General features: G+C 39.9%; 1 protein-coding gene across 2 annotated transcripts; it reads left to right on the top strand.

Moving 5' to 3' along the window:
- The first annotated feature begins 1,096 nt into the window (after positions 1–1,096).
- Positions 1,097–20,286, top strand: tiam2b (TIAM Rac1 associated GEF 2b). 2 transcript variants are annotated; one of them, XM_079474193.1, is made up of 26 exons: positions 1,146–1,286; positions 1,493–2,605; positions 2,823–3,255; positions 3,395–3,567; positions 4,669–4,893; positions 5,349–5,534; positions 5,659–5,808; positions 7,764–7,823; positions 8,648–8,818; positions 8,921–9,025; positions 9,128–9,206; positions 9,366–9,455; positions 9,545–9,766; positions 11,047–11,132; positions 14,822–15,010; positions 15,103–15,171; positions 16,195–16,320; positions 16,415–16,523; positions 16,621–16,800; positions 16,993–17,108; positions 17,640–17,748; positions 17,835–17,893; positions 18,421–18,511; positions 18,655–18,742; positions 19,190–19,548; positions 19,642–20,277. In XM_079474193.1, exons 2-26 carry the CDS (start codon positions 1,499–1,501, stop codon positions 19,671–19,673), a joined length of 4,614 nt encoding a protein of 1,537 aa, XP_079330319.1. In that variant the 5' UTR covers positions 1,146–1,286; positions 1,493–1,498; the 3' UTR covers positions 19,674–20,277. The 2 variants fall into 2 exon arrangements, with proteins under 2 accessions (XP_079330318.1, XP_079330319.1); XM_079474192.1 differs by having other exon boundaries at positions 1,097–1,286; positions 19,190–20,286.
- The last annotated feature ends 1,007 nt before the right edge of the window (positions 20,287–21,293 follow it).

The following is a 21,293-nucleotide window of genomic DNA, read 5'->3' as shown; positions in this document are numbered from 1 at the left end:
TACCTATACATAACAATACACACGCACTCCCAGGCATCCTTCAACAAGTGTCTGACTCATCACATGGCCCATCTTGTTGCGTTCTAGTAAAGTTTGGCATGCTCTTATGTTTCGTTCGGGCTGAGTGAATTGCGCAGGGGGGTGACTGATCTCACTCCGTGGGGCAGCAGATGGCCAGTGTGACACAAAGAAAGATGCACAATGTGAGCGACTGCCATTCAGATCATCTTTTCTGAATGGGACGGCACACACATCCCACAATGCCCTGGTTCAGCCCTCAACGGCCCGGCGTCTGAAACGGACCAAGCGTATTGGCTGCTTCTATGTTCCTGCTCTTACAAAGCCACAGTGTTTAAAGCATAATGTCACACTGCCTGCTGGCACTTATCATAATGAAGCAGCCACCCGTCTCCCTGCTGCATCTCAAAAGTCGCCGTCCCTCACTTCATTGACGTGTTGCCTGTGAATGAAAGTTGTCTCGGCGGCATCCAGTGCTCACTCAGGGTCTAAAGGTCATGGATGACTTTTGTAGTCAACCCCCAACAGATGTCTACATATAATATATTTTATACAATTTAATAACTTGTGTCCAATAAATGTGAGAATGCCACTAGATAGGCTGCCCAGAGTGTACTGCTTTTAAACAACTAAGCTTAAGTCTGTTCTTACCCCTAACCCTTTAATAAAGTTAACAGGATATGAGAATTCCCAAGCTACTAATGTAATTCTGCTAATTCGATTTGGGATTTTTTCATGAAATCTCTTCGAGACCAAACAATTTTACAGTACCACAAACATAGTCAGAGAATTTTACGTACAGTCCGAACACGTTACTCGGAGGGATCATTATGGCTCTGACCATAAAAAAACGAAGGAAAATCGTGAGGAATTTCCTAGCCTCAAAATAAACAGTGGGGTTGTATCAAGTCTGCCCTTGTAATGCCTTGCAAGGCTACGTCATGGAATGTGGCAGCAGGAAAGAAGCTTGAGGGTTGTTTAAGTTTGGGGGTGGGACTTCCCACTGCAGACTGTGCTCCACACAAGAGCTGGCTGTGTGTTCCTGACACATACTCCTCCCTTCCTCTGTTTCTCCGCAGATGAGCGATGGAGAGCAAGAGCAACAGCTGTGTTAGAGAGACATTGAAAGAAGGAGGGTCTCAGTAAGGGTCAGATGCTGCGCCGGAGCGGAGAGTAGTCAGCCGTAGAGAAGAGAAGGAAAAGAGGACGCATCAGAAAGGAATATGCCGGAATAGTCTTATCTGCTCTGTGAACTGCCTTTACAACAGGTCACAAAATATTACATTTGTCCTAAATGTATGCGTCAACAGATCTTTTGGGGATGGAAATACTATGGCATTCTTTAAAAGATGGATACCATAGTAACCACAATAAATGGATAACACGTTTTATGCACTTTGGTAGTAATATTTGATAGATTAGAAGGATTGATTGATAAATGCGTAAATTGTTTTATTGTCTTTTTTCCATACAGATCAGAATGGGCAACACAGATAGTCAGTACAGCAGTTTCATCATCCCAGGTAAGGGCAAGTCCGGCTCATTGAAGCTGCACCCGCATAAAGAAGATGTCCTCTCCCCGCACACTTGGTGGAGGACCCCTGGATACAAAGCCAAAAATGGTGTTTCATCACACAAGAACAGTCAACCTTACATCTCCCGCCATTATGACTGCATCAAAGGGGGAGCTGACGACAAATTACACACCAAAAGCCACCGGGACTATGACAACATTTTATTCCAGGGAAATGGTTTCTTTGTAGGCTACCCACAGCATACTGGTGGGTGCAGCCTTCAGGCTCCTATAAGAAGAATGAGCTCTGATCTACCTGAGATTAAAAGCAGCCCCAAAGTACTTTTCAGAGAGGACGGGAGTCTGAGAGTGGAGTTTACTAAGGCCCGACGGGAGCAGAACAGTGAGCTGGGTGGTCGTCCCAGTGGACCTGTTGATGTTACCCAGAGGGCCAGTAATGGGAGCTCTCTCAGCTCTGAGGAATCATGGTATGACTCACCTTGGGGGAATGGGACGGAGCTTTGCGACAACGTTTTTACCAACAACCAGCCTTCAGACAACAGCAGTGGTTATACAACACTATCATCCACACGTACGGTTGATTTTGGATCTTACAGTGGCTTTTCTGCAGAACAGCCTGAGAACCATATGGGTGGACTCACCTGCCAAACCACAGGCAGTCAGTATGCAAGCAGCGACTGCAATAGTAACGAATACAACACCTACCGCGCTGAAGAGGACAGTGGCATTGGGGATTCAGTCCTTCTGCATTTAGAACAGAATGGGTTGTCTGACCTCTACACGAATCCTAACGTGACGGTGCCATTCCCTACTGCCGGCATTCCAACCACAGATCGTCTCCAGGACACTCGTCAATTTCAAGCCTCACTGACCTCTACTCTGGATTCAAGTTCCCGAGAGGACACTCAGGAAGTCCAGCATTACACCTCCCTTACATTACCCTGCAGAAAATCGGTTCCTGACGGGAACACGAGGAAGGACTCACTGAAGAGTCGCATCCGCCGCCTCAGCGATTGGACGGGAAGTTTGAGTAGGAAAAAGCCAAGATTGCAGGTGAGAAAATAATATTGATTCTCTTGGCAGATAAGGGAATAATTGTGTGGCTTTGACCACTGCAGACCTTCCTGCTTAACTGCTATTGGTTGTAATTACGCAGATGTTATCATACTCAATAGACAAACTGTCATTAACTGTTGTATTGTTGCGAATATTGTGAACGTCTTTACAACATTGTCTTAACCATGTTACCACTTGCCCTCTTTAACTTCAGGAACCAAGCACTCTGAACTTTTCAGATGTTTTCAACGGAGAAGCCGAGGAATCCAGACCATTTTGGAACCCCATATCCTCCCAGGCACAGCTAGAGAGTTCGGGGTCCTTAACAGGACCACTTGGGCATCAGAACCAGGGTGCTGCTCTGAGGCAGAACATCTATGAGAACTTCATGCAGGGGCTGGAGACGGGAAGCAGCAGTGGAACAGCCGATGGACTTCAGGTCTGGGAGGCTGAGGGGGAGCAAGGGGAGAGCAGCAGCGGCTCAATGGGCTCTTTGGAGCAAATGGACTTCCTGTTTGAGAAGGAGCAGGGAGTTGTGCGGAGGGCTGGCTGGTTGGGTTTTAAGCCTCTCATTACCCTCCACAAGGACCGCAAACTGGAGCTGGTAGCGAGACGCAAGTGGAGGCAGTATTGGGTCACGCTCAAAGGTAAGACATTTTGATGTGCCTTTTTTCAGAGAATGTTGAGAATGTGTTTAAAATGGTTTGTAGTTCAAAATATTCTGTGCCTTTATTTCAAAATGTTGCTCTATTGTATTGCTCAAGTGTGCCTTTTCGTGTCCTGCAGGGTGTACACTTTTGTTAGGCGAATCCAATGGAAAGACCTCTCCAGAACAGGAATGTTCACCACGTTATGCGGTTCTGGCTGAAGACAGTATTGTGCAGGCAGTCCCTGAGCATCCCAAGAAAGAGAATGTCTTCTGCCTCAGTAACGCCTATGGAGATGTTTATCTCTTCCAGGTGTGTGATAGTTTTCATATACGTAACAGTATTGCAAAAATTTGGTAGTATCTGGGTAGGACATGTATTTTTTGTTGTGGTCGATTTGGATTTTCATATAGAAAACGGGGTCATTTTCACGAAACCATTGAAATGGAAGTAATGATTTTAAATATAAAACAAAATTCACGAACCAATAAATTATCATAGTAAAGATATTCGTGTTCTCCAACATAGACAAAGAATAATTTTAACAAAATAATACATTATTTTTGTATTTACATTTATGCTAAATACTGTATCTCATTACCGTGATGCTATGTCTGAGTGCTTGATGTGTTATACTTTAACCGGAGTAATATACTTATACTTTAATCTACATCACAATATTGATTATCCTTACCAATACAGGTAGTTTTTCACATCTATAAAAATATACTTCAATAACGTGAATCAACAATGAATGATGATTATAAGCTTGCTTAGACACAATGGCTTCATTTATTTATTTTTTGCGAAAAATGCTTTGGTATTAATATTTTTAGACCGTTACGTTAATGGGATATCAGACCATGTTTTTAATCCCTAAAAAGGACATTTGTAGAGGCAAGTTTCTTTTTAATAGATCATGTTTGACATTTTGGAAACTAGAAGAGAAAACTGTATTCACTTTAAGTGCATGCTCTTCATGCGGTCAGTTTTGAGTTCAGAAAGGCCAGCCATGCTTTATATTATAACCGTTGTTCCTCTGACTCAGAATAACTGTTTGTGGTAAGACTCCTGTCCAGACATTTTCTTTCAGAGTCACGTTTAAAAAAAGCATGTCCTCACATGTGCTTCGGAGAGTTTGTGTAACTTTTTCCAGCTTTGATGTCGGAATAATGTTTTTATAGAATAAGTTTTCATAATGTTGTGTAGTAATATATTCCACTTTCACAGGCCATTGGGGTTCAATGAGTTTTTCTCAATGGATTTATGTGCTGTTCGCGCTGCTTACCTGACCAAGTTCTCATCTTGGCCAGTCTTAACACATTATGGTTTAGCTGTGTTGTAGTAGACTGTACACTTAACGTCAATTAGCAAAGCACACGCAACAGTTCATGGCCCACCTCTCTTCCGCAGGCTGCAAACCAGACAGACCTGGAGAACTGGGTGACGGCCATCCACTCGGCCAGTGCGTCACATCTAGCCAAGCGTCAGGGGAAGGAAGACACTGTGCGTCTCCTGGAGAATGAGAGCAGAGCCCTGCTGCAGAAGATCGACATGGACGGCAAAATGAAGAAGATGGCTGAGCTGCAGATGTCCGTCATCAGCGACCAGAAGAACAGAAAGGCTATTGAGAGCCAGGTGAGGCCAAAACGGATGTGTTTGTGTGTAGATGCTTACAGGTAAGTGTGTGGTTTGTGTTTAAAGATTAAAGGACATACTGAGCCATTCAGATGAGTGCTTTTCTAAATTGGGCAATTAGATGATTGATGTCAATTTTGAATGGAGCCAGGAAACAGAGGCTCAGCGTAAATCTGCATCCAAATGGGTACCTGCACACATGGACTGTTAAAACTGTTTTCAGTAACTTATTTAGTTTAAAAAATGACTAAAAATCAATGTTCGAAAAAGTCTTCTTTTATTCGCAACTGTAAGATTATTATAAAGATTGATATTTCAGCTTAGCATCATTTGACTTCAACCCTGTTACAGACAGTATTGTGCTTCTTGACCTCCACCACTCTGAAATGCTTTAATTTTTTCTACGTTTCTTTATTTCCTTTTGTAATTAAAAATGACATTTCTATCATTCACAGATCCTCCAATGGGAACAGAACCTGGAAAAGTTCAACCTCGATCTCTACCGCATGCGCTGTTACCTGTCTAGTCTACAGGGCACTGAGCTTCCCAACCCAAAAGGCCTGCTGGCCTCCTCTGGGCGGCCGTCTAAAATGGTGCTGGGACGTCTGGGAATCTTCTCCGTCTCGTCTTTCCACGCGCTGGTACGGACCAATCAAATGCATTTCTTGAAGAGATCTCATTAAAACAGGGTTTACCAGAAAAATGACGTTAGACACCATTGATATTCTGGGAAATATTAAGAAGTATGTGCGTGTGTTTGTGCAGATATGCACTCGTGATGAGGCGACCCTGAGGAGACGCTCACGCTCTCAGCCTCGAGCGATGAGGAACAAACGCGGACTCCTGTTTTCTTCACAAAAGGGATTGGACAGTCTGACCAAGCGCAACCGTGAAAAGAGACAGTCCCTGTCACAGGTAAGACTGAAGATGAGGCATTTTTCCACATACTATATTTCTGTTAAACTAATACTGTCAGCATATAGGTAAGAAGTAAAGTTTACACCTTTTGTCACCTAAACCTTTTGGTTGAGTGGCTCTATGTCATAAAAATTTAACAATTATACACTTTCTTAGTACCACCTAACAATTAAAGTTTTGTCGCAGAGAAGCACCGATACCGAAAGATTTCTCCACCGATACAGATGGCCGAATATTCAGGGTGATATCTGTGAATACTGAATCTGAAGATTAAATGATTATTTCTTAACTTTCTGACAAATTTTGACTAATAATATTGAACATCAAACTGGTGATGTTTGATCGACAGGACATCACCTGTTTTTAAACTATAGTTCACTAGTGTGAAAATTTGCTTTTATCGACCGATACCAATTATTGGCCGATATATCGGCACATCTCTATTCTGTAGCGTTATAAAACAGGCAGGATAGCATTTTTTTGCTTCGTCACCTGAACAGAGTTCCTGTATAAGAAATTATAGACCCCAAAATGGACCCAAGAGGGGGTCAGCTTGTCTTTTTATAGTTTGATATATAAATTCTAACAAAAAAACTAGGCACTTTTGCTTTAACAAAACTTTTAGGCTTTTATACATTTTAAGAAGTGTGATGTTAGATTGAGAGCCTGTTGCTCGAGGCAGGTGGAGAACCGAGCGCTTTACGACACAAGCCTGTTTTACTCATTTTCTCTCAACAACATGTTAATGCTGCTCACAGGTGTCAGGGTGGGAAACACTTTCGCAGTCCCCCCGATACACAAACAACCGCTGACACGCTCATCAAAGCTTTCCCTAGAGGTCAAATGGCAGGAAAACACACAGTGGCCCTGTTCCTTCACCCGTCAGAGTGTCCAGGGGCTGTTTTCGAAATACTCTCAGTTCTTGTATTTTAGTCCGGATAGGCGCTCCTCCTCTGTCAGCTCAACATTCACCATTGCGTAGACCATCTCACATGAGATCAGAGGCAATGGCTCAGTGGTTCCAGCCTCATAATGTTTCGGCCTTAAATGGACCTAATCTGCTGAAAACAGTCCGTAATAGCGCATGCTACCAAAGACGGGAATTACCATAAACTGCATGTGGTTGATTGTTGCAAGCTGCGAGCGCTCTGAGAGAAGAGACAGCTGGCGATGTGAGATCGCAAGGTTCTCCCAGCATACATGTATGTACCATCTCGAGCTGCAAAGCAGGGTAACGGGGGAACTCAGGATTGTTTCCAAAGGGTTACGATTCTTCAGGCAAATAGATCAAGACCTCGGGGGTTGAACTGCTACTGTTATATGGGAATTGCATATTGTAACAATACCAGTTGCAAAAGAAATACGCAACTTTATATCCATCATTTTGGCCAAGTTTCAAGGGAGAATTATAGTTACGGTTTGTGTCGTCCCAGAATGCCATTCAGCCCAGGATAGAATCAATATGATTGATTTCACCAAAAGTTAGTGCGTATGCTGCATTATTTAGCTCATTGGAGAATTGACCCCAACATTTTGTTGCTCACATTTGACCCATATATATTTATTAATGTAGAACACATCCATGACAACTGTTGGCATAGGCAAAGCAGTCACGTTCAACAGATAATGGAGAATGTATTGGCGTGTCGGTTGAGGCCATGCTGTGACTCCATCCCGACCTGATGATTAAAGCCCATCCATCTGTCTGCTCTTATAGATCTATAATTTCACCCAGACCTCTTATTATTTCCGAGCAAACCTCACGGTTATTTCTGGTGAGATCTACAATCAGAATAGTATCAAAGCCGGCGCCTCATATGGACGGTCTCTAATTAAAACAAAGATAGAAACATGATGCTTTTTTAAGCGTTGATGCCTTTCTGTGTGTCTTCTAATGTGTACTGTATGTTTCCCTCTCTCTCTCTCGTTTTCTCTCTCTCCGTGTGATGCAGATATTTGAGGGATGTTCTTCTGGATCAGTTGGTCATCCATGCAGGCAAAGCAGCTCTGAGGTAAACCAAAATAAAGTTTTTGTCCAAATGACCCGATGTCAGCTTGTGTTGTGCAGGCGCACCACTCCATTGGTCTCCATAAATTAGGGAATATGTTTAGAGCCTGTCAAGACTTTTCTCACAGGAAACCCTGTTATTGTATATTTACAGCTGCTTTTTGCTGACAAAAAAGTATTCACACTTCAAACTTTCTCTTGGGTTTTGTTGTTCTGTGCTGCCCTGGGGTCAAACCCGGGTGTCAGCAGTACTAAGATGGATCTCTTTGACACTTATTCTGTGAATGGGGGCACGTTCCTCTTTTACTGCATTCAACACACACATCTGTCACAACAAACAGCTAATCTGTGGACATAACGCTGTTCAGAAATAAGGGAGGGTCTTCGTTTCAGTGTAATTGTATTGCAAGCCACAACACAGAACCTTTGCCTCTATATCGCCATCTCTGTTTGAAACATGAAATTGCACGTTATTTTGTGTACTTCTATTTACGTAAGTCAAATAACACCAAGCTGACATTGGGTGTTAAATCATTCCTAACAGCTCGATTTATAAAGCGTACAGGTGCGACAGTTGTAAACTCTTTTTACACAATTGTTTTATTTATCTTTAACGTGAAAGTGAATTAATAATGCTGCTTATCATGATGCTTAAATGTGAAATGCTCCCTCATTTCTAAATTGCTTTGGATTAAAGTGTCTGTTGAATGATAGCATGTAAATGTACCGAAGCTGTACTTGATTTAGATATAACTATACTATCTGCACTATAACATGGTTGATATATTGGTTCTATTTTTGTATTCGTCTATCCATTGGCTTCATCAGCAAAGGCTGGACGTCTTCACCAAATCATATCCCACAGCGCCATCTGAAGGCCATCTGTGGGACTGTACACCGGAGAGTCGGCCATGTTTGCTGATGCCCGACAGTCAGATCATCAACGTGCCCATCAAACAGGACTCTCTAGTCACCGACGTTCTCTTCTGCGCATGCAAGGTAGTCACAAGTTGACTCTAAACTGGCCTATTGTGAACAAGTAGAGTTTATACAGTCTGAGATTTCGGCAGGCGGTAGTTTAAATGTTAATATCTCTGGTAGGTTAAGCACTTGGATCCAGCGCAGCACTCTCTGTACATGACGAGACATTTGGGTGGAGGTGTGGAGAGAAGCAGTCCAGCACCTACACAGCTGTTGAAAAACCTGGTGAGATAAACTGGATTTGGATCAATTGGAAGAGAAATGTTTCAGTTGATATTGAGATCTTCAATCGTATTTACTTTTGTGTACGCTCTGGTTTGACAACAGGTCTATGATGAACTCGAAGTTTGGCCTTTCAATGTGTTTACCCTAAACATGTCCCGTCCTGACATAACCGTTGACTTTGGTGAGTTACAGTACAATTGTCACGTATCTGTCACGCTTAAAGCAATATTTCACACAAAATGAATAGGTTGGGATCATTTTGTTGAGTTCATGGCATTCCAAAAACAAAAAAAAATAAGGAATTCCAGCTACTTTGTTATAATCTGACGGCCCTCTGCAGGTTTTGCGGTCACGGGTCACGTGGACGGTGCCAGGAGGAGTCATGTCTACGTGAGCGAGGTTAATCCTGATGGCCTGGCATTCGGCGAAGGTAACGTTTACACATTTCCTTTGGATCTATACGCTTCTGAATAATTGTCCGATTTGGATTGATTTGCATGATATGGATTTCCTCCGTAGGTCTCAAAGCGGGAGATGAGATCTTGATTCTTAACAGCACAAGCGTGGCATCTCTCGACCTCGGCCTCATGCAGAGCCTCTTCAGCCATCAGGAACTCCGTCTGGTCCTCAGACGTGAGGAGAACAACCAGAGCTCCACCTGGCCTGACTGTGACCTCGGTGACCCTGATCATGCCCCACCTCCTCAGTGTGACATCATTCACACGGAGCAGTTGACCACAGGTAAGACAGCAAATCTGATCTCTCTTATACATGTGATGTTAACATGTACACAGATCCTGTTCGTCCCTCCTTTGCACTAACCTCATATGGCCAGCAGGGGGCAGCATTCTCATCGGGAATCTGTCTGACTTTATATCAATTTGATTCATTTAAAGCATATGATCTGAGGATTTCTGCTCCAGTGTTTTAGATAAACAGTTTTTCGAAAGATGCATTTACTATTCACCTAGTTAAAAAATATAATGGTGGGCATGGTCGGTTCACTTTAAATGGACGTGGCTCTTCCAAATATGTTCAAGTTTAGGAAAGACCAGAATAAAGAATTGTTTGTGTAGTTGCAGCGTTGAAGAAGCAGAGGTCGTGGGTAGCTCCAGGCATCTCTTGCCTCTCGAGCATACAGCAAACAATAAAATGAAAAGCGTCTGCTGTCTTTACGATGAGAACCTAATGATGGATGGCATGTTTCACAGCATGATGTTGTCAAAATGCCCAGAACGATTACACCGCAGGGCCTTTTTGCCATCACAAAAATAGAGTTGGGAATGGGATTCGAGTGTTCTTTTTACATTCATTTTAATAAGATAAACTCAAATGAAAATAATGTTATCCTAAGAATCCTAACCTAAAATAAACATGCAGTTTGGTTGTTTGTAAATATAACCTTATATAAGTTATTAATAAGGCATGCACGGTATTGTTTAGATAATTAAATATAATTTAAGTAATCATTTATTTTAGTTGTGTTAAATCGATTTATTGCTATTAATGGATTCCAAATGAAACGTATTTGTATAGATAAATACACAAACATACATGTTATGAGTATAAGTAATATATAATAAGTCATTTTATGTAAATATTTGTATTTTCACGCTACACACATCTGTATTATATAAACACAAACATTTATCTTGGAATCGATTAATCATGATTATTGCGATTAATCGATTTGACAGCACTCATTTATTTGTGTATTATTACTAAACTGCACCAGTAAAGATGACTAGCCGAATGAGTGGTGTGTTATCAGTTTTATCAGCTTCCAAACACATGAAATAAACGGATCAGGTCCTGGAGCAACTTCAAAGGTCGTCTAAATTGCTCCTGCTGTTAGTGAGATCAGATCAATGGCTGTTAATAAAGGTCAGATTCACGTACGGGTCAGCCTGCGGCGAGTCTGTCCATTATATTAGAGTCATCTGTGTTGATCACAATTCATCTCACTTCACGTACAAACCACTCTTTCAACAACATCTCCTCCACCTCTCTCTCCCCATCAGATGCATCACGGGAGCGGGACGGTCCCGACGGCTCCGTGGCGCCCGGTTTGGAGGAGGGGAGCGATAAGGCTGAGGGCGGCAGAAAGGTAAGCGTGGGGAATGTGTGTAGCCGTGCTGTCAGAGATTTAAGAGGTGTGAGCTGCTTGTGTTGAGAGATCGCCTGGTGTTTGTTGTGAGGTCACGTGGCGGGTGCTCAACTGAATTCCAGAGCTCTTAGCAACACATGACATTTTCTCAGATTAAAGGTCTACACGTTTCCTGTAAGTTTCAGTTTTGTTTGTTATGTGTACAGTGACAAAATTCAATGTCTACATTGAAATGCTTGATGGGGGGCACGTAACAAAGCAGCATATGGCCACTTAGACTATAAATCCAGGCTTACGCTGAGACGCACGTCTCAGAAAAAGTGTCAGAGAGATTAGAACGCACCTGCAGTGGATCGAATGATTTGAGTCAATGTGTAATGTAGTGTTGTACATTTATAGAAGAGAGGTCAGAGGTCATGTGTTGGCTGTGGGTCAGTAAAGTGTAGAAGATGAAGAGGAATATATTTTCCTCTTCTCGCTGCCGTCGCTCCATGAGATGCTGAAGAACACGCTGGCGAGGCTGCTGGATTTCATGAGATCGTGTTTGGCGTGTGAGCGCGTCTCGCTGGTACTGAAAACATTTCTCGGTCTTTCTCAGTTGGCATTTATCTTTGATGTATCATTATATTGCAGATCTTTGGTATAGTGACATTTGAATATTTAGAAATATGAGGAAATGAGAAAATATATTATATAGGATATTTCAGCCATATGGGACGAGAGGGCATTGCTATATTGTTAATATTTCAATGCTGTTAAGCTACTATGGGCACATCAACTTGTTAATGTGCTGATGATCTCTTCATGACCCTTTTATGGACAGGAAAATTAAAATGCTGCTGAAAACGTTATTTTCCAACAAAGTGCATAAATGTATAATTTAAATCATTTCAAGTTTGTGTAAATGACTGCTTTGTTTTTAGATTTACAGTGTGTCTGTGTCAGATTTGTTGCTTGTGTAGTGTTCACACTGATCACGTTTTTGCAGAAATCATTATTATTATTTTCCTCTCAAAACCTCTGAAAGTTATATATTTTATTATTTATAATCAAATTAAAATGCTAGTCCTGTCAATCGATTATAAATAATTATTTTAATCACAATTAGTCGCACATAACATTAATGTTTATAAATATACTATTATATTCTGATCATTTCAAATGTAATCTCTAAATGAATGTATAGAAACAACAGATGTCTTTAACAACATCATTTTATGAATGAAAGTCAACATTCTAATATATCTAATATAATATAGCATCTGATGTCTCCATTAAATGTATTCTGTTTCTTTATTTTAACATTTAACATTGAAGTACAGTTTAACTGAGAGCTATCATGTCTAACAGGCAGGAAATATACAGAAATCGAAGTTCTCAGCACTTTGCTTGACTGACGCCATCCCAGCTGATTTACTTCAAGATTTGGCATGTGAATTCTTATCTTATTGTGACCAACCTTATATCGCTGGAAACATATTTCATCACAGTTTTAAAGAATAATGTATGTAGGAAGAGGTTATATTTTTCAATTGTCACAGTCCCGTACACGGGACAAACACATGGGAATTCTGATCTAATCATGACAAGCTATATAAAGGTCTGAGACTCTTGAATACACATTTCATCATTGTTTTATCAAATCAAGTACGTAGGAAGTGTAATTGATTCATAAATGTCAGGGGTGTATATCAAAAATAAGTACTGCCAACGGAACGCTTACATTTACTTCAATGCTTTGCATGATCTTATCTCATCATGACGAACATCATATCGTTGGAAAGGTCTAAGAATCAAGAAAAAATATTTGATCAGTGTTTTATAGAATAGGAAGAGTAATTGATTCATACATTTTACTAGATTCATAAATCGGTGCGTCAAAAATATAGTTTCATATTAATTTCTTGTCTTGTTTACATTAAATTTTTTATTTGTGTCTGTTAATTGACAAAGAGTTACAGCCATTTTACAGCCAACAGTGCATTTCCATGTGTAGAGACTCAAAAAGGGCTGCGCCAGTTAAGAGCTTAATGCTAAATTCAAATTAAATCCAGAATTAAAGCTACAAAACCCATTGAATTCTTCTTTTCTTTTGTCACAGCAGCAGATTTAAGAATACGGAATATGATTTTATTTAACAGCTTGAAGCTGTCTATCTATGCTGAACGCGTCAAAGCAATTGTTTCAAATCGTGTTTAAGTGATAGCCTTAACATACATAAGAACGTGAATATATAATTTAACGCTGGACAAATTATTACAAAATAAACGGATGCTGTGTTAACTGCGTAACATATTTCAACGCGTTAATCTAAAAAAATGTATCGCATGCGATAATGCGTAAACGGTGACAGCCCTAATAACAAAAAATATAAATACATATTAACAGAAATAAATATAATATATACAGCAGTGGCGCTGCTAGCTTTTTTGGTGCCCTAAGCATAATTCCATTATGATGCCCCCTTCGCCACAACCCGTGTACGGATTAAACCATTCAAATATGAGACGTGTGGCATAATGTTTAGCCGCAGAAATAAGAGACCATTTCAAAATTATTTTCCGTTTTTCTGAATTTACTATTTACAAGCGTTTAGGTAAAATTATAATATTTGTTTCATCATGTGATCTGCTAGCAATATTTCTCCAAATTTCAATTGAAAATATTGCTTCAATTTGTATTCATTTGCGGAAAAGGAAAACTGGAGAAACAGTCGAAAATATCGGAAAATATGCTCTGTATTTTTCAGACCTCAAATACTGCAAAGAAAACTAGTTCATATTCACTCAATAAAACAGACACAACATTTCCTGTCTATCTACACAGAAAAAGCGAAACTGTAAATGCAAAAATATTTTTTACTTTGTGATGTAACACCATCTACAGTATTTTGATTATATACATTTTGGCCACTAAACTACTATTCAATAAAAATATAAACTATGAACTGTAGCCCACAGTGTTATATATCCTGTAGTTGTTTGAAGTGTGCTTTACTAAGTGAAAACCGAGACCTTGGGCTATTTAACACATTTTGCAATTCTGGTGTGTGTCAATAATTTCAAGGTTAACACAATTTCTATGTTATCACAGCAGATAAATGTTCACCCTGAAAACACACTCATCTTTAACATCACAACACTTACAGGTGCTCTTCATTATACATGAGATCAACCCACACGATAATATGTTTTCTGTGTAATACATTTTCCATCGTCTGTGTGTTGAGAGCAGCTCCACAGAGCCGCCCGGAGGGATTCATCAGTTTGTCAGCACTTTATTACACTCTGACAGCATAGATTACGATGACAAATGGCTGGAATTTTCACCGTTGAAGCTGTGTTTCACGCCCCCCGTGCCGAGGCCGAACACACCACATGTGCTCTAGAGATAAAGCCTTATTGCCTTTCAGTGGTCTGCGTTTAACACACAGACACTGATGCTTGTAGTTTAGCCTCTAGTGGTTTTATCCAGCAGTGTTGATTTGAAATGGACTGATTCAGGACCAGGTCATTTGTGTCCTAACCCAGATGTTTGTGTGCTACGAGCGAGCAGCAATCAAAGTGAAATTCAGACAACGAACAAATGTTCCCAGGTGTCCCCCCGAAGACGAGCCAGCCCCTGATCTCTAAATGAATACAAACATGTCAAGGAATGCAATGATACTACAAAAATCTTTCTCCTTGTAGAACCCAGAGATGGTGTGTAACTTCTATCAGACGTTCCCCGAGGTCTCCGTCCTCGTGCCGGAGGTCCACAGGAACCCTTACTCCACTGAGAACGGCCACAGCAGATCCTCCCCCCGTCACATGTCTGTCACAGAGCGCTTGAGCATGGTGATTCAGGAGCTGGTGGACACAGAAAAATCCTACGTGAAGGTACAGATTCAGCCTCTGTTCAACCAAGAACGCCAATTGAGAGTGTTTATCGTTTACGTGCATGCATTTATACTCATACTGTGATTTTTTAGGACCTTGGATCTCTGTTTGACATTTACCTGAATCCATTACAAGGAGAAACCTTTCTCAGTCACGATGAGGTACAGTTTTGGAGTTAAACTTCTATGTTTAAACGCATCTGTCCAGAATGTTTCTCTGCCTAAACAAAACATCAGGGAAATATATAAAATATCAGGGAAAATTTAATTGGGGTGTTCAGGCCTTAAATCATTCAATTTTATCAAGAAATCATTCAAAATAAAAGCAAAGGATTGTTCCTGATTTCATTTTTATTATTTCATTTCAAAGTTGGCAAAGTTTTTTTTAATTACGTTTAGAAAGTTAAAAACATCTTTATAATTGTTCTGGTAAATATGCGAAAACTATTCATTTTATTTAATAACAACATTTGAAAATTTGTTTTTAATTCTGAGCGGAAAGCTTTTTATTATTACATTTGTTACGATTGTCCCTGTAAACATGCAGATACCATTTGTTTTATTTTATTTATATTTATTTATTAACAAACTCTGAACCGTTGTTTTCTAATTCAGTTCGGAAAGCTTTTTATTAATACATTTGTTGTGGTTGCTCATGTAAACATGCAAATACTATAATTTTTTATTATTATTTTTGTTTAAGTTATTTAATAACAAAATTTGAAATGTTGTATTTAATTCGGTTCGGAACGTTTTTTATTAAATGTGTTGTTATTGTTCCTGTAAATTTACAAATACTATACATTTACAAATACTATACTATATTTTATTTAATAACAAAGCTTGAAAAGTTCTTTTTTTAATTAACTTTCGAATGTTTGAAAAGTCTGTTCACCAAATACCGCAAAACAACTTAAGTAACGTTGCAAATTATTATTGCGTATTATTATTATTATTATTTCATTATATTTTAATCGTAAAATTCTGCTTTTATCTGTTATGGCACTGCCCTATTAACAGTAGTCATCACGCCATTCTATAAGGACAACACTGTGTTAAGAAATGCTTTAGAAATCCAGCTATGAGATCGATATAAAGAACTGCAAAAGCAGTCATGAAAATTCATTTGTAAATGTGCAACCCCTGCATGTGCTTGATTTTGTTTTGTATGATCTCTTGCTGTAGATGGAGTCTCTGTTCGGCAGTCTGCCGGAGATGCTGGACTTCCAGAAGGTTTTTCTTCAAACTCTAGAGGAGAGGACAACTTTCTCTCCAGACTACCACACACTGGTGACCCCTGAGAAACTCAAGGTGACCTAAAAAATAAAACCAGATCTAAATGATTTATTTCAACGGCATTTGATGTCTGCGGCGCATCATTAATCGTTCTCTTTCAATCTCACAGAAAGTTCTCTTCTCCCTGAGCGGATCGTTCCTGAACTACGCCGATCACTTTAAGCTTTACAGCGGCTTCTGTGCGAACCACATCAAGGTGCAGAAAGTTCTAGAACGAGGTAACATTTTCTCCGTCATCACAATTTATCTCATCTGATGGCTTTTTTAAGAGCACGCCTGTTGTATTTCATGTTTTCTTTCTCTTCTGCAACGCAGCAAAAACAGACCGGGCGTTCAAAGAGTTCTTGGAGGCGAGGAACCCGACCAAACAGCACTCGTCCACGCTGGAGTCATACCTCATCAAACCTGTGCAGAGGGTCCTGAAGTACCCGCTGCTGCTGAGGGAGCTGGTGTCTCTTACAAACCCCGACAGTGATGAGCACAACCATCTCACAGGTGTGTCAACTCATGCAAGTTCACTCGTGTTTAATATGAATGACTTAATGTAAGAGTGAGTTTCATGTCATTTTTTGTTTATCAGACACTTTTATCGAAAGCAGCCCACAAACAAGCTTCCATTTCATTTTTCGTTTACTTTTTTTAAGTTGGCTTGACTTGACCTGTTTTCTCTCTGGTGTCTGTGTACAGAGGCATTGAAGGCTATGGAGAAGGTGGCCCTTCACATTAATGAGATGCAGAAGATCTATGAGGACTACGGCACAGTGTTCGACCAGCTAGTGGCCGAGCAGAGCGCTGAGAAGGAGGTGCGTAGATTTCCCATTTTTCTAATAACATTAGCTTAGTTTCAATAAAATATCGTGGCGGAAATGGGAAAGAGAAAGGTTTTCAGTTTGGAGATTTATCATTAAGAGAGTGTGGATCAAATTCTTAAAGGGATAGTTCACAAAAAATCTCTTTATGCATGTTATTGTTCCACTAAACACAAAAGAAGAGATTCGGAGGAATATTTGTAAACAGTCAGTTCTGGGGCATTATTAACTTACATCGTAGGAAGTAAAACTACAATGGCAGTCAATGGTGCCCGAGAACTGTTTGGTTTCCCACATTCTTCCAGTTATCTTCTATTGTGTTCAACATAACAAACAAATGATGCAGATTTGTAAAATACACGATGAGAGAATTTTCTTTTTTGTGGGTACTGTCCCTTTAACGCAATTAAAACTGAATAGCCAACAAAGAGAATCTGCGAATGTCCCCAATAAAGAACTTTAGTTTTCAATTTGTAATTAGGAATGATTAGGAAGTGACATTTAAATCGGTGTGTTGTGTGTCAGGTGACAGAGATCTCTATGGGAGAGTTCATCATTCACAGCTCGGCACGTTGGCTGAATCCTCTGCCCTCATTGGGCCGTATGAGAAAAGACCCTGAACTGACCCTCTTCTGTAAGTCACGTCTCGTTGAGCTGTAGGAAACTTTGCTTTTACCCTACTGTATTGAAAGACTCAGTAACGTTGTTCTGTTTCTCCAGTGTTTAAGAGAGCGCTCATTTTAGTGTATCAGGAGAGCAGCAAGCTGAAGAAGAGAATGGTGAGTTTTTCCTGAGAAATACGTTGACTGCATGTTTTTATATGGATCTAGTGCTGTCAACTCGATTAATCGTGGATAATCGATTACAAAATAAATGTTTAGGTTTATATGATAGATGTGCGTGTGGCGTGTAAATTTATATGCATATATAAATACACAAACATATATTTATCTTTTTAAGAATTATGTGTAATGTATATTTATATTCATGCCTTAGGCCTTTATTAATTTTATATTTTAATCAAATGTATATTTATTGAAGTAAATATTTGTCATATACACATGCATATGCGTGCATTTATATAGACACTATTGAAAATAAAGGTGCTTCACGATGCCATAGAAGAACGTTTTTTGTTTGAATGGTTCCCTAAAGAACCTTTTACATGTTTCACAAAAGGATCTTTGTGGCAAAAAATACACACAAACACATATAAGATAGAAATACAAACATTTATTTTTTAATCGATTAATTACGCACTTGTATGATTGCTAATTTAGGATTTCCTGTGGTTTTCTTTAACTAGACTTCTTCACGGCCCGGTGATTTGGATCCATTTAAATTCCGCTGGCTCATTCCTGTATCGTCCCTACAGGTCCGACCTGGTAATTCAGCAGGTTAGTGTGTGAAACATCGTACTGAAATGTAAACAAATGGAGACCTCCACTGAATGTGAGGTTTCTTCAGTAAGATAAATAATGTTATGTAGGTTATTAAAGTTTCAACATGCTTTAAAACGTTCATCTCGTTCCTCTCTCAGGATCTGAAAACCCTTGTGTTTGGGAAGTTGTTCACACTAAATCTGAATTGGAGGGAAGACCGGAGATGTTGTTTCAGCTCTGCAGCAGGTAACATTTTGAAGAAAATGAGAGATGCACTGATACTAAATTTCACCGATACTGAGAGTGATATCTGCCGATACCGATTTTGAAGTTAAACAAATATTTCTTACCTTTTCATTGTTATCAATTCATATGAAGACTTTTAATATTGAACATCAAAATGGTGATGTTTCGTAACATTTTCTACACACTTATTATATATTCCTGACCTCTATTGATTGACAGGATATATCGGCACTAATCGGTTTTAGTGACCAATATATCCGATATATCAGTGGATCTAAAAAAAAAATGATGGAAAGTGATGGAAAAAATTTTATTCCGTCGAACTGTTCCTTTAAGAAAATCTTTGTTAAACCACAAACTTTGTGTTTACACCCCCCTTCCTATTTACTATGGATAACTTATTTCAGCTTCAGATTTCATCCTTTGTTTGTGTCTTCTGATACACAGTAATCTAGAGAGCAAGGTCAACGCAGTGAGGGCCATCCGCTGTCTCCTGAGAGAGAACGCCAAGTGGACCGCTACAATCGAGAAAAGATTCAAAGATTCCAACTTCACCTTTCCCAGGAGACACCACGCAGGAGCGCTTTGGACAAACACCTGGCAGAGAATACCACCACAAACAGATGAGACCAGACTTCTCGATGATGACGCTCGCACAGAACCTCCCCTCAACAAGAGATCCACATTGCGTTCCCTGACCAGCGCCCTGGAAGCTCAACTCCAGAGACTGAACTTTGAAGAAGAACCACAAAGCAACACCAACAGCCTTCAGGGCAGTCAAGTGACGTTGCTGGACGATTCAACAGGTCTGGATTTGAACACCCTGCTGGCCAGGGACTACAGCGTACAAAGTCTGGGTTCTGTAGTTAATGAGGATTGTTTTTACGACTCGGCCGTAGGTATCCATAAAGCTGCCATCCCCACACTATAGAGGACGCGGAGGTGTAAAGATTCAAATGCACTAAAACCGGATTATCGTGCCTTGGACTGAACAGCTCACAGCTTGCGATGTCGAGACGGCATCATAGTGACATCCCATAATCATGCCGCCCACCCGAGTTTGGAACAGACAACAGTTTGATGTTTCTGCCTTATATCTAGAGTTTGACCGACACGTGTACTTCTAGTACACAAGTAAAAACTCTTTCACTGTACTGTAGCTTTACATTTGTATTGCTGGTTTGACAAAGAATTTGCGATGCTCTGTGTTGACATGCTTTGATTCACCGAGCCGGGCAAATTTTCATAAGGAGAAAATGTCTTGTCTAAATTATATTGTATTTCATCTTTATAGTTTTGTGCACATTTTCATTGTTTGATTCAAAGACATGTTTTACATTCCTTAAGGAAACAAAATATTATGTTGTAGTTTAATCTATTGAAAATACAGTTCTTACCGGTAATATAAACATGTCGATATGCTCACTTGTCTGTTTTGGCATTTGTAATTTATTTGTAAAAATGTATTGAGCATAGCTTGTGAAAATGACTTCATATTTTTTTGAATATTTAATAAAGACCGTCTTCGTTCCTTCCCTACTGTTAGAATGAAAATCTTGAATGTCTCCACAACAAGTGTAAATGCATCACTAGTAGGTTTATCCCATCCAAGGAGGTGAAAAATGCCTGAAGAAAGCAGTGCATTCAACACAAGGTATTGGCTTGATCGGAACCAGGGTTGCCAGACATGCGTAACAAGCCCAACGACCAATGAAAACTAGCCCAACGATCAATGAAAACTAGCCCAACGACCCAGCCCAAATACCAACATTTTAATGTCACTCCCATTCTTAAAACACATATTGTCGCTGTCCTGCAAATTTTGTGTTTTTCATGGAAATGGAAGAAACACAACCAAGTGACAAACATAAATTACACTATAAATAATGATTTATAGCAAAAGATAAAAATGACAAAATATGGAGATGCCAGGTTTCAGAAGGTCAGCAGAGATATTTTACAGTCGCTGTTATGCATTAGACACTATTTCCGAAACCCTGCACAGTAGAAATCATAAATTTTGTTTTCATAAATAACTTCATCTTAAACCCGCAAGAGAAAAAACAACCCATGGCAACAATTTAAAATGAGCTCAGTTCTGAGCGGAAACCACAGACTTGGCAACCCAGATAGTGAAAACTTTTTGTATCCCGATTTTTTTCAATTTAGCAAATATTCTGAGCTGTAAAAGCCACTTGAACGATGTCTCTTGAGTTGAAAGACAACTACATCCTCACATGTAGACAAAGCTGTTGGGCTGATGGGAACTGTCACAGTTACTGTTAGTTTTCATGCCACTGTTGCTCATCACAACACTACAAAAACAAACCAAGTGACCAACCAGCTCCTGTTGCCTGTGACTTTTATGTGGATTAATGCCGGACAAAAATTCAGAAGAGAAAGGCACTTCCACAGTTTTATTAGCGTTCTGGGCGCCGCCATGTTTGTTAAAATGTCAAGGAGTCTTTACATTGGCAAGCATCTTTCCACAAAGTGTTGTTGTTCTTAAAAACTAAACCTTTCTTTCTCTTTCAGCAATGCTTTGTTAAAA

This window comes from Barbatula barbatula, assembly GCF_947034865.1.
Source record: "Barbatula barbatula genome assembly, chromosome: 15".
NCBI classification, from domain to species: domain Eukaryota; kingdom Metazoa; phylum Chordata; class Actinopteri; order Cypriniformes; family Nemacheilidae; genus Barbatula; species Barbatula barbatula.
The sequence above is the reverse complement of the archived record's forward strand: the minus strand, read 5'-3'. Positions and strand labels throughout refer to the sequence as shown.

Bases quoted from the DNA above. Each gene is read 5' to 3' on its own strand.
- tiam2b (XM_079474192.1), top strand. From the start codon at position 1,499: ATGGGCAACACAGATAGTCAGTACAGCAGTTTCATCATCCCAGGTAAG. The intron at 3,568-4,668 runs GTGTGTGATAGT...TCTCTTCCGCAG, and splicing joins GAGATGTTTATCTCTTCCAG to GCTGCAAACCAGACAGACCT. The intron at 17,749-17,834 runs GTAAGTCACGTC...CTGTTTCTCCAG, and splicing joins CCCTGAACTGACCCTCTTCT to TGTTTAAGAGAGCGCTCATT.